This window comes from Triticum aestivum, chromosome 3A, assembly GCF_018294505.1.
Source record: "Triticum aestivum cultivar Chinese Spring chromosome 3A, IWGSC CS RefSeq v2.1, whole genome shotgun sequence".
Classification (NCBI taxonomy): Eukaryota; Viridiplantae; Streptophyta; class Magnoliopsida; order Poales; family Poaceae; genus Triticum; species Triticum aestivum.
Window position 1 is genome coordinate 21,792,483 of NC_057800.1, and position 14,294 is coordinate 21,806,776.

At 44.1% G+C, this 14,294-nt stretch overlaps 1 protein-coding gene across 1 annotated transcript; it reads right to left on the reverse strand.

Annotated features, from left to right (window-relative positions):
- Positions 1-13,530: 13,530 nt before the first annotated feature.
- On the reverse strand, positions 13,531-13,815 carry LOC123057646 (Bowman-Birk type wound-induced proteinase inhibitor WIP1-like). Its single transcript, XM_044480569.1, has one exon. The coding sequence runs from the start codon at positions 13,813-13,815 to the stop codon at positions 13,531-13,533; it is 285 nt and encodes a 94-aa protein (XP_044336504.1).
- Positions 13,816-14,294: the final 479 nt, after the last annotated feature.

Below are 14,294 nucleotides of genomic sequence, written 5' to 3' on the forward strand. Positions count from 1 at the left end.
CGACGATGAGGGGCGGAGGAGGCCGGCGAGGGCAGGGGACGCGCGGATCCGGGCGTGGGGTCCCCGGATCCGGCGACGGACGAGGTCGGCGAGCCCACGACGACCCTGACTAGGCGGCGGGGTGAAGCTCCGGTGGCGCGCAGAGCGAGGATGGTCAGCGACGAGGCAAGGTGCGGGACGCGGCGACGAACTCCAGGTGACGGGGACGAGCGGGAAGGAGCTCGGGGCAGATCTGGCCCGATGCGGCCCCTGGGGGGCTCCCGATGGGCTCCGGTGGCCCGCGGCGAAGTGGGGCGGCGCGCAGGCTGAGGTGGCGGGCGCCGATTGGGTGAGGGCGGCGATGTGATGACGTGGCGGCCTGCTATTGGCCGGAGCGACGTGACTGGAGGCGGCGGACGCGTCCGGCGGTGGAGTGGACATGTCCGGCGGCGCTGAGGGAGGAGTTTTAGGGTTTCGGGGAAAAGATCCGAAAACGAAAATGAAGGGGTCTATTTATAGAGGTAGAGGGAGCTAGGAAACTCCAAATGAGGTGCGGTTTTCGGCCACGCGATCGTGATCGAACGACCGAGATGATGGAGCAGAGTTAGGTGGGTTTTGGGCCAAAATTGAAGGGTGTTGGGCTACAACACACACGAGGCCTTCTCGGTCCCTCGGTTAACCGTTGGAGTATCAAACGAAGTTCAAATGGTACAAAACTTGACAGGCGGTCTACCGGTAGTAAACCAAGGCCGCTTGGCAAGTGTCGGTCCAATTCGGAAATGTTTAACCCCCACACAAGAAAGAAAGGTAGAAATGACCACCGGAGGAGAACGAAGCGCCGGAATGCAAAACGGACAACGGGAAAAATGCTCGGATGCATGAGATGAACACGTATGCAAATGAAATGCGCATGATGACATGATATGCAATGCATGACACGCAAGCAATGACAAGGCAACAATAGCGAATAACTGAACGACACCTGGCACATCGGTCACGAGGCGTTACAATGGCCCAGTTGGCGTGTACCACATAATTAAGCATCTTTGATTTTTCATTTTAATACTGCTCGCCGAAAGAAAAGGAAATCTCCTTCCATTCCATTTTATATCCTCGGTCCGATATTCCAATGGCTATTTTTCATCTTCTTACTCCAATCTGAGTATATAATAACTGGGCACCCTAGTAGTTCTCTCACGTTATCAGCCTTTGTAGCCGTCCAATTCTACATTATGGCTGTCCCTGTCCGTTGGATGCACATGTTTTTTTGGACGCTCCCGTCCTTGCAGCAGCTTGAGGGCAGCTACTTCCGTAATTTTTTTGACTAACTTGGTAAATTGGGCCAAACAACCCACCTATCGGCTGAAGCGAGGGGGCATTCGGCGAGGAGAAAGATCGGTCCGAAAAGATTAAACCGATCCGTTGTGGGCGGTTTGTCTGCTCGCTAACCCTAACCAAGGCCAACGGCGACGGCGGCGGTGAGCTGAAACATCATCGGAGTTCGAGACAGGCTGCTATTCGCTAAAGGGGTCTATCACTAGTAGAAAAAGGACCTAATGTGAGACACATTAGTCCCGGTTCAATTTTGGCCCGGTACTAATGGCACCATCAGTGCCGGTTCGAACGGCTATGCATTAATGCCGGTTCGTGTTGAACCTTTAGTACCGGTTCGTGCCAGGAACCGGTGCTAAAGGGGTGGTGGCAGGCTGGCGTCAGGCCGGGGCCCCATGATCACCTTTAGTACCGGTTCGTGGCACAAACCGGTACTAAAGGGCCATCCTTTAGTACCGGTTCGTGCCATGAACCGGGACTAAAGGGGTTTGACCTATAGTCCCGGTTGGAGACATAAACCGGGACTATAGGGCAATTTTCAAACTCTACACCCCCCCTGTATCGCCATTTCAGTTTTGAAAAAATCAAAAGAAAATGATAAAAACTTCAGAAAATAAAATCCTTCGAGAGGTAGCTATATTACTACACCTACTAGTTATGAAAATTTGAAAACTTAAATTTGGACATGTTTTGCAAAAAGTGTAGGGAAAATATAAAACGGCTATAACTTTTGCATACGATGTCGGAAAAAACGTATAATATATCAAAAAATTCAGCACGAAAATCCGCATCCGATGGAGACCGCCTACGGCCTGTTTGCAATTTTTTAGAATCTTCAAATTCCAAAAGGAAAAAAGATATGCTCAAATTTCAGTTTTTTTAATTTTGGTCAAACTATGGTCAAACTACTTATTCAAGAAGTATTAATGTTACTACATAATTATTCAAGAATATTAGTGTTACTAAATAATTATTTCAATTTTTTGAGTTTTGGTCAAATCTGGTCAAACTATGGTCAAACTTATTCAAGAAATATTAGTGTTACTAAATAATTACTATTTTTTAGAATAATAGTTTCAAACTCAAATGGTGAAACGAGTGACCTAATGCTCAAGCTAAACTGCTGAGGGTTAATAGGATTGACAGCTTACATTTGTTAGGAAAACAACAAGTGCAGACTTGGAAAGTAGGGGGAATAGAACTCCGAAGTTAAGCGCGCTCAGGCTTGGGGAGTGAGAGGATGGGTGACCGACCGGAAAGTTAGACGATTTGGAATGAGTGATCCACACTTGAGCAGTTAAGAGGGGTGATTAGAGACTAAATCATCAAATAATTAAATTCAGAAAATTGAAAATTAAAAAAAATCATTTTTTTCAAAATTTTAAAAAAAAATTCAAAAAAATACTTTAGCACCGGTTGGTAACACCAACCGGTACGAAAGGTCCCCCATGCCACGACGCGAGGTCATGCCACGTGGTGGGCCTTTAGTGGCGGTTCGTGCCGAACCGGTACTAAAGGGGGGGGGGCTTTAGTGCCGGTTACAGAACCGGCACTAAAAGCCCTTACGAACCGGTTTTAAAGCTCCGTTTTCTACTAGTGTATCAATGAGGGATCTAGAGTAGCGATCGTTCCAGTCCCAATTTGAGGCGCACAGAGGAGTAGCGGCCGTGTGCCTGATGCGAGGTGCTGGTTGGATCGACTGGAGGTGAGGAGCGGCCGGATCGAGCGGCAGTGGCGGAGCTACACAAGATACGTTGGGGGGGGGGAGAGAAAATGTCCAATTCTAAGGGGCAAAAGTTGTATTTTTCCAATCTGCACCTTCATATAAAAAATTTCTTCACAAAATTTACCAAACCTGAGGGGGCCATGGCACCTGTAGGGTTGTATGTAGCTCTGCCAGTGTCGAGCGGAGTCGCGGGAGCATACCCTAGGACGTGGATTTTTAGAACATCTGCACCCAGGCCCTACTATCCTGGCTGTACAATATTGCTTTAAGATCTGTGCAACACAACTAACTTTCTATATGAAATTTTCTCTTTTTTGCTTCTCTCACATAGAACATGTCTTGAAGTTCAAACCTTTGCAGCGTGGCAAAGCTTTTTATCTAGAATCTCAAAAATCATATTTTGTATATTTATGTTTGACAAAAAATTCTGAAAGATTTATCCTAGATTCTAGATAGAAAACTTTGCCACGCTGCAAAAGTTTGAACTTCAAAACATGTTTTATGTGAGAGAAACAAAAAAGAGAAATGTGTTTGCACGAATCGCGATTCACAGCTAGATAGGAAGGGCATGGGTGCAGGTGTTCCATTATATGTTTTCGGCATACCCTAGCATGGAGGCCGACGCTGGACGGGAGTGGCGGCGCCTCTCCCGCGACCTTCTCCAGCGGCGGAGCCAACCGTGACTTCCCATCTCGCCTTACGATCGCGCCTTGTAGACTTGCAGTCCGAGAAGAAAAGGGGTGCGGCGGCTGCAAGGATGAGAAGGTTGGCAAGAAGAAGAAGGCGCCCCCGCTCCCCGTGGTCACCGCCATGCTCAAGATCGATATGTCTCGTAGCTTATATTCCAGCGACCGCTTAAGGAGGAGAAGGGCAGAACGCTACGTACAGGTATATATATGCTTTCTTGGTGTCTCCTTCAATGTATTGTTGCTCAACGGATTCTACCGTTCTCTGTGGTCACAGTGCAGCAGAATGAGTACATGGTGATCGTGGTGCGCACTGCACGTACACAACGGATGCTGTTCAGTATCATAAAGTTGTTGGCGTTTATTGCATGCCTCATTTACAATGGTTTATCCAGTTCTTTTTTTGGCTTCTGATAGATGCTATATATTCTGACAGCCAGTAGACTGTTTGTTTTAAGGCCTTCCAGTAAGTAATTTACATTAATTTAGTAGAGCTATTTTTATACATGATTGTTTTCTCATGTTCGTTCTCACCGGGAAGAAAGCAAGATCTTTATACATGTTTGTGATGATACTTCTGTGGGCGTTAACACGTACAAATGAATGTTGTCTTTCTCGAAAGAGCTTTTTTCATCAAGAGCTTTGCTGAAGTAATATGCAAACTCTGTCAATGTATGCAAGGAGCGTGGCCAGGCCCACGCATGTGCATTGGTTGTTTGGGACCATGCATGGAGTGCCATGCTTGGTGATGCACACAAGATCAGACAAAATCCTGAAATAATGCACAACAACTGTTCAATTTATGCATATAGAGGCTCTTCGTAAGATAGAAGATGATGTTCTTCATATGTTGCCTTAATCATGATTTCCTGATCAGCGAAGAAATCCTGAAAAAATGCGCATCTACTGTTCAATTTATGCACATAGAGGTTCTTCGTAAGATAGAGGATGATGGTCTTCATATGTTGCCTTAATCATGCTTTCCTGATCAGCCAAGAAATCCTGAAAAATGCGCATCTACTGTTCAATTTATGCATGACGCATCTAATGTTGTTGATTTCACATTCTAAATGTTTGTATTTTTTTCTATAAACTTGGTCAAAGTTTACGAGGTTTGACTTCAGACAAATCTTATATGCGAACTAAAAAGGGCCGGAGGGAGTATGAGTAGTCTCTTCAGTGCTAAGTGTACGGACTTTGAGACAGATTTTTTTTGTGAAATGCTCTGCCTTCTGAAGGAGGTGCTCACAGATCGATTCCTTATTTCAAAAAAAATATCATCTTACTATGATCATGCTTTTAGTCCTGCTGCTTTAGCAAGGATGCAGGTAATCCATTTTTGGCAAGAAAGGTTATTTCGTTGCTCATGTCTTTATGTGGTTGGGCTCTAGCAAGCAACAGGAAACACACGTTTCAGCAGTGATGTCCAACAGGCTATCGTTAAACCCAGCAAAATAGGATATGAATATCAAGTTGCTGATTTTCTGTCAGGTAAAACAATTGTTCATGCAAATGTATGTTCAGCTCTATTTCGTTTTTAATTCGGTGTTCTCCTTGCGGACATTCTTTCCTGTGGACCGTCTCAAACATCGATTATGTTCTTTGAGGAATAAGTAATAGCCCTGCCGCGCGACTTCTCATGTGTTAATCCTATGTTGTTATTATGGTAGTATGTATGTACGAACCCAGTTTGTTGTTTGGTTTATCTAAATATAAGAGAACATGGTTTCCATACATTTTAAATTACAGAACATGTTACGCTTATGGGCTACACTATATAGGTAAAACGTGTATCCTGCTTTGTGACCAAGATTTATGTGAATTTTGCCATCTTTTGTCTGGACTACTCTATCATGCTAACAAAATGTTGGAAGAGTAATGCTTCGTATGATCAGCAGGCATGCCTGCCTGAATTGGGCGCCATGTTTCTTTGCAATAAAGGACTTTCTGATACACTTGAAAAGTAGCTTATAAAATCGAAGCAAGAATTTGCTAATTGATTTATAAAAGACTTTGTGCATTTAGAGTTTGACATTGATAGACAACGGTGGAATGATCACGATAACTCTACTTTGTTGCTTCACCTTGCTACAATAATGGTATGCCAAATTATTAGCATTATGATTTGGAATAAAGAATTTTAGGCGCCATTTATTTCTTCATTAGTATTTGGAATAAACATTCCCTTGATTCTTAAGGTATTTAGATGAATAGTTGTTCAAATTGTATGGTCCTTCCATTTCTAGAATTATCTTTCCTTGCATTTAGTTTTAGAATAAATAGCTCTTGCATTTTATGTTTTGTTTGCCAAATGGAAGGAAAAGATAATTATTCTAAAACATATATATGCTTCTCTTATTCAGAACATCTACAACAGTTTGTCATGAGCATATGGCAGCATTGCATCTTATCTGGTTGTGTACAAATTTATCACAATATTTCCCTTTAATTTAGTCCAGTTTAGTCCTCATATATATTCATCTTCTTGTTCGTCAGATTTGATGAGAGACTGATGCTGTTGCGACCATAGGTGTCGGTGGTTTCTATACATGCACTGAACCAACTAAAGCTAACATTGATTCTGTAGCCTCTTCCTAGGTAAGAATAATATGTGCTCATCTTCGCATAGATTTTTATGTAGTTATAAGTTCGTAATGTACATGACCAAGTGGGCTACATGGCTTGCCAAATAGTATTTGTTGTGTCTTGGTCTGTTATTTATACAAAATTTTCATTTGCATTGATCTGAATAGAAAGGTCACAATTGCATTTTGGTTCCATATATGTAATACTTACCCTGATCTTTTTTTGCAGGCAAAATTGGGGAGCTTTATTGAACATACACTGGCCCAGACACTAATCTTTTTTCCTATACAAACATACAGGGCACAAGCATTGGGAGTATCACAAGCACCAAAGGTTGAAGGAGCTCATCCATCCAGTGAGAGCACTGTAGCTTTCCACATGCCGTTGATTAATCCATCTGCTTTAGTTGCATGAGATATTCCATCCTTCAATTGTATTGCCAATATCACTTACACATATGTAACTAAGAGGAAATGGGACTTTTCAAGGATGTCACACTACTATTGTTTCGATGTGTTTTGCTGAGAAGCTTTTATCAAGATCAGTATAGTGATCAGTTTCATGGAATGCCATTTGTTTCCACTTTCCTTGCACCTCTTGGCACATTCATGGTCATGAAATGTGTATATTGTAAATTTATGATCCAATTTATGAGATGCTGTAAAAAACTTGGTAGACATGAACTAAGAGGATGGTCAATATGACAGGAACAATGTACAAAATGATAGCTATATATAAAATAATAAATATTGGTGTAGGTTTAGAAGTTCTTTCACTGAAAAGAGGAATTCAGTTATTCCATGTCTATTTATTTATAGAATTACTATCACTTTATTGAAAAAGTAGACGGGCGCAGCAACGCGCGCCAATCATGATCTAGTAAATCATAAACCCTAACTAGCTAGGCTTTGCCATGGCTAGCCACAACGTCTCCCATCTCACCCTCGGGGATGCGTGTGAGGATTCAACTAGCGCTTGAAAGAATTCAGGCGGCTATCAAATAGCAAACGTGAGCCTTACTATATCCATTCTAAGTTGACATTTGTGTGTTATCCCTCTTAACTTAGTTTTTTTAGGGAACCTCTTAACTTAGTTATCTCTCTTAGCTTAGTTGTTAAATCTTCTTAGATTAGATGATTAACGATCTGCTTCTAAAAATTTGCACACCAAAAGACTTGTGACATATTAGAGCTCATGCTATTAAATGCGCTCGCCATAAAAAGATATGGTCTATATCTCCTGAGTGAGTGCATATTACCCCTGAACCTACCGAAAAGATCGATTACAATCCTGAACTCTAAAACCATGCAAATTAACCCGCACCCCCCCCCCCCCCTAAAAAAAGTAATGTTGAAACTGGTCGATTTCCGACCGTGGTAAGCCTTAAGCTGGGTTTGGTGCCACATGGACGGCACATCATCTCGGTGGGTCCCACAACTTGTGTGACGCAACAAAGACTTGGTCAAAATCGCAAGTAGAAGTATAATTGACTGGTGCAAGCTCCGTAACCAGGCAAGCAACAGTTATCATTGTTTTCGTGTGGCGTGGCGCATGGATTATGCAGCAGAACTGCAATTCTTGTAGTATTGGGACATTTTTATTTGTCCAATTGGGTGGGTTAACAAAGTACAACATAAGTGGTACTACTAGTATGTATGTTCATGACCGCAAGTGGTTCATGGCCCTGCCCGTTAATGTCTCGACCACATGGATCAGCATCTTCTCATGGAGCTAATGAGGGCGGAGACAAAGAGTGGATCCACTGTGGATGCCATAATCGGCCAACACGCAGCCATCGTCAAGCTCCTGCGAAGGAGAGGCGATGACCGCGGCGCCATCCTCATAAATCTGTGGGGTTGATGTATTTTTTAGTTTTTTTTTCTTCACAATGAACAGTAATTCTAAGCTATTTTTCAAAAAAGTTGTAGGGTCGGCTGACCCTACAGTTTACACATAGAATCGCCGTTGAGCGGCGCGCTTTCAACTCGCTTTAGTGCTTGTAGTCATTGCTAGGTGGTCTACGGATCTGGATATAATTTTTATTATTTGTAGTGTTTGTTGTACTACTATGATTGAAGATAAATAGATTAAAAGTTTTTTCATAAAAAATAAAAGGTGAGGAGCTGCTGATCTTAGATCTAGCTATGCGTTGACAATATATGTGGTGTCTGATGAATCGACCTTGAGGGAGATGGTCTTGCTGATGAGAGTCCTTACAAAAATCTTCTTCACGTATGTGGTGTCTTGAGGAAGACTACGAGAACTTGCACGCGGGGTCCACCTGAATCAGTGGCGGAGCCACCGCCCAGTGACCCTGGGCACTTGCCCGGGCTCGCTGATTCCTAGCAGCAGCGATAGACAGATTAAATAAAGGGCTAAACCCGGGCAAAAAAGGTATTGGGCCTTCATTTTTCTTAGACCTCTCCCAATGCATTGGTGCTAAAGTGGGGTGCTAAGTGCATTAAAATGCTTAGCAACTAATGTCTCCAATGCGTCGGTGCTTAGATTTTGTAGCTAAGCCTCCTCTATTTAATTGTTTAGTAATAAAACTCCTTCATGTATTGGTTGGTAGTCTTTTTGCCTAGTTTCACGTGCTTAGCATTGGTTTTTATTGAGGCCACCATAATGCTCTCTCTTCTCTTTAATTGTTTTGCCACATCATTTTTCTGTCTATGTGGCACCCTTAACACCTGTATACCGTGGAGCACTGGGAAGGGCCTTGGTTCACAGCCCAACAATCAACAAACGGATTAGTACGTGGCTACATGCTGTCCTGAATCACGCACACACGAGAACGTTGGTCAGCCTGACTCCGAACATGACTCTCACTAAAATAATAGTAACCAGTTCCGATTGTATTACAACTAAAACACGACAAGGAAACAGACCGGAGTCTCACCGCCCTATTCCGATTATACTAGGGTCGAGGACGATACCATAAGTCAATTGTCAGGAACCAAACGCATCGTCGCTAATACAACCGCAAATTCCAATCGCCGCTGCCGCCCGCCCGCCTTACGTTCTGCACGCCGCCATGTCAGGCCTTCCTGCTGCCGCCGCCGCCGCATCCTGGCGCTCGACCCATCGACCTTGGCTACTCACCGACTCAAAGTGCCACATCGGCGACCACGACAATGTGACCACCGCCCGCGCTGTTACAAGCCAAAAGAGCGACATCAAGGTGACTTTCGAGCTCGCCGACCCGCCCGGCGTCTCTCACTGCTTCGTCCACTGCCCCGGCCTGGTGGAGAGCCACTGCGCCGGAGATCCCATGGTTCTAAGCTCGGCGGATGTGTTTGTCCTTCTCGTCATTCCATTCACCGACAGCTCCACGCGCAAGGAGTACAACGATTTCTTCGTCTACAGGGCAGGTCCAGGGGCTCCTACTCTCCGGCTTGTCCGCGCCCCCGGCCACAACCGTTATCCCGACTATGTCACGCTGGCCGGTGTTGTGCCCCTCGGCTGCGGCGATCCTTACAACATAGGCCACGCCGTGGTCTTCCCACAATACACCAATGTCCCGTACTACACCGACTCTACCAGCAAGAAGTACAAGTACATCCTCAACGTGTATCGCTCCGATATCTCTGGGTGGCCATGGCACACCGAGGTGGCCAGCATCGCCATTGACACCAAGCACCACAATCACGAGGTAATAATGCGGGACGAAGGCACCCGCGTGATCTTCGCCGGTAGGGAAACACTCGGCTGGGTCAATCATTGGCATGGCATTCTTCTATGCAACGTGCTCGACCACTATCCGGTCATGCGTTTCATCCAATGGCCCGTTCCGATCTCTTGCGATCTCATGTCGCGGTTCGGAATGGGAGTTGACAATATCTACGCACGGCCGTTCCGCGATGTCGTTATAAGTAATGGCGTGATCAGGTTCGTCGAATTGAAATCTTGTCGATGTAGCCATACCCACAATGAGAAAGGGGTCATTGGCCAAGGTTGGACGGTCACCACATGGAACAGGGGGATTTGCTCAAAGAAGTGGCACAAGAGCTTCACTCTCAAGGCCGACAACGTGCCTCTCACAGGTTTAAGTTACCCTAAGGTATCGGGTGACAAGAGGTTGAGTTGGGACAATGTGGTTCACGGTGGGCCCACTCTGAGCTTGTGTGACGACGATATTGTCTACATCATGGCTAGACTAGACATCCGTCACCGGGTTGCATGGATGCTTGCCATTAATATCAGAGAGGGAACACTAGAAGCGGTCGAGCAGTGTTCTGCTGAAAAGATGATGGGTCTTGAACCAACTTATGTTCAGTGTGCCTTGTCCGACTACCTCAAGTAGTGGAGAAGCTGATGAAGACGGGGAGCTAGCAGGAAAACTACAGAGAAATCAGTAGTAAGTATTTGTATTAGCAATCTTGATGATTTATAACTTGCCTACAGATTATCAACTCTATTGCATGTGTTTTATTGAGTTTTATTGTGGTGAAACAATGTGTTTATTCCTCAACAAGTATAGGGTGCATGTGCTTCTGGTTGATGTGTGGTCTTTCTTTATGACTGGAGCTGAGTTACCAGAAATTAACATGAACATGGATATCGAAACTCCTGTCTCTTCTCCGCTAGGCCTTATTGTCATTAGACAAGTTCGTTGCAACATAGCAACAATGTTGGCAATGCAAATTCTTTAGGGCTGACTTTCAGTTACAATGTATAAATGCTTGTTCTGCCCTCTAGATTATTATGCCTCGACCAAGAAAATTAGTGTCGGTTCAGAGCTACATTATGATACCTCGAGCAATTATCCTACAGCCGTGCAGCTACTAAAACAAAAGATAGCTGACACAATAATAAACCAACCAATATAATTTGATTTAGTGTTCGGACCAGTCCATCTTAAACCTGTCAGATAAAATGCAACTGCTTCCGTTCTTCCCTTTGTAATCTTATGAAACTACATATACCCTTTCCAAGAAGGTCACTTGCATATTTTTCAGCTTTTGCATGCAAAATATGATGGACACGCCATCAGTGAAAGATTAGTGCTCTTAGTGAGGTTGACTATTTGTATTGAAATAATTGGCTGTGATTGATGAAGAGATTGGTATGAACTATACTGTAGTGTGGATATTGTCGATGTCCTTGTACACCAAAAAATCAGTAGCTTATTAACGAAGGTGTGGACTTTCTTTCAGTGAAGGGAATAGTGTATGTCGAGATTGTCATACCCAATCTTTGGGCTTTGATTGTCATGGAAGACGGAAATTTGACCGGTCCCTGTCTAACATGGGTGTGTCCATTCCTACTTCTGTACTAAGTAACTGCTTGCACATTGGAGAGGACACCCATCTGTGTATTGTTGTTGTTAACCTTTGTTGTGCCTGAACCTGTCAGGTTGTTTTCCTTAATCTGATTAATCTGAATATTCTGAATAATGGCCAGAGGCATGCTGTGTTCGTGGAGCAGCAGAATAGGTCCGGGGTTTTACCTTCTTCTGTTTTGTTTGTTCCTGGCCACAATCAGTCCGTGGGATGGCGTGGGATCAACGTATCATGGGCAGCCAGTTTGTTATTCGTGAATAAAAGGAACAAAGCAAACATGGCGCAGGTTGAATGCACCACAAAATCCTACTGTCTCCTACCTCGCGTCTGTTCCCTCTCGACTCGAGTCAATATGCTCATAGGCCAAAGGTAAGTAAACTAAATGAATTGTTGCTGATAAATCAGATACCTATTATGCTGCTGGATGAAAACTACTCCCTCCATATTCCTAAATATAATGCTTTTTAGAGATTTCAATGCGGACTGCATACAGAGCAAAATGGGTGAATCTATACTCTAAAATATGTCTATATATATTCGCATGTAGTCTTTATTGAAATCTCTAAAAGATCTTATATTTAGAAACGGAGGGACTATTGCACAATAAACTTGCATGGCCTTGTTGGGTGGTAGCTTAGCAAGCGTATAAATATTAAAGAAAAAGATGTGCTTAAACTCATTTGGTTTGAGTGAATGTGCAAGCCTACTACTTGGGTCAAATGATTACAGGCATTAATTTGGTTTCCAATTTATGCTGCAAGGCTTTCCCTCATCTTTGAAAAACATATCAAAGCATGTTTTCCAGAGCTATTAACCTGCCAGTGGAACATGGACACAATCTTTCATTGCTGGGCAAACAAACAGGTTGTTAACTTTGCTACCTTCAGGCGGTTTGGCTTGAAGCCTGTGTGTATGCAATGGTTCAGAAGTTCAATGAACTTGGTAGTGGTACATAATTATCTGAAATGTTGATTGATTCGGCAAACTATCCTTGCCTAGGCTTGAAAAGTTGTAAGCTTACTTTAGTGTTGAACATGCTTTGTCCTGAACATGACCATCAAATATTTCTAGACATTTGGATGTTACCCTTCAAAAGTTGATAAAACTAAGATGAACCGCGCCTCCTGGTTGAGGAGCACGCCGGACTGGTGGAGGAGGAAGATGTCTGGCGTCGTGGTGGCGTCGACGGTAGCTAGACCGTGCAAGGTAGATGCAGCAGTACAGCTTTGAAGATGGATTGGTGGCAAGTGGCTGCGACGGCCTCATACCCGACAGGCGTCCTGGTTGAGGAGCACGCCGGACTGGTGGGTGCACATACCCGGCAGGCGTCCTGGTTTTGTCCTCAGGTCTTAGATGTTAGGTCTGGCTGCAATGTCTGTTTGGTATTAGGCTCAGGCTATCAGCGCCCCTTCATCAATTGGATAGGTGTAACGACAATTGTTGCTTAGACGGTGGATTTAGTCTTACTGTTGTATGACTTTGTAAGGCCTTGTGAGAATAATTAATAAAGTGGTCGTATGCATCGTTCAGATGCAGAGGCCGGGAGTCATCCTCCTTTTCTAAAGAAAAAAAAGATGAACCGTGCGCACCGTTCCAGTGTTATTCAACCTAAAAGTTTGGCTGAGCTCGTGTTGTTTCTTGCCAGTATGTCGGGCATGTCACCGCTATCGGCCGGCCTAAAAGCATCGTCTATCTGTCCAAGGCTTGTATAGCAGTTTTCTCACCTTTTGTTTTACAGTTTTATCCAATCTCACATGACCTTACAAAGATGCTCCTGCAAACTTTGGAACTTCTAACAAAAAAAAACAGGTGTATAATTACAAATGAGCAGTAGACAATGCAGTACAAGTGGCACTGTCAGCTAGTTTATTCATCATGTCCTACAAAACATTTTTGTATTCACGAGCAGAAATGACAAATCAGAGTGGAGCTAGCTCCATCAGTTCTTCTTGCGTGGGGGTTCACACACGCCGAGGAAGGTGTCAGTGCACCTGAACTCCATGACAGGGTACTTCTTCACGACAGCGCAACTCTTGCAGGTGTAGAGACCTGAGAAGGAGAAGTTGCAGTTGGCGCAGCTCCCCAGCCTACCCGGGTTGATGTCGATCACTTGGCTCTCGCCTAGGGATGTTGCGTGTACATCACTGTTGCACATCCCTGGGAAGATCCCCATGACCAGAGCGGCCTGGAGAACCATGATCGCCATCAGCGTGCTGCTTTTCATAGCTGCTTCAAACGAAATTTTTTTCGAAAATAAGGATTTTCCCCAGCCTCTGCATCGAAATGATGCATGCAGCCATTTTATTGATCTGAAGTTTCAAAACAAAGTCTCAAGTTCAAAAAAGTTCACAGAAGGAGTATGAAACAAACTAGTATAAAGAGAACTACCATAACCAGTGAAAAATAGGCCAAGATAACTAAACACCTACTGTATTATTGGATCGCCATCCATACTGATTGTAGATAACCCGTGCTACCATCTCCCACCGGTTGCACCCAATATCCAAAAACTCCCTCGAATCCGCACGCGTGAGTAACGACCACGTACGGATCCAAACAGTGGCTCTCTGTATAACCTGCAAAAAGTTGATATTTTTTTCCTGTTAAAAATAATATCATTTCTGCAATTCCATATAGCCCAAAATAATGTGCATATCCCTATCCAAATATGTCCCGCAATATGTGACTCCACTCCGGTTAGCG

Excerpts from the sequence above, each read along its gene's own strand:
- LOC123057646 (XM_044480569.1), bottom strand. The coding sequence starts at position 13,815 with ATGAAAAGCAGCACGCTGATGGCGATCATGGTTCTCCAGGCCGCTCTG.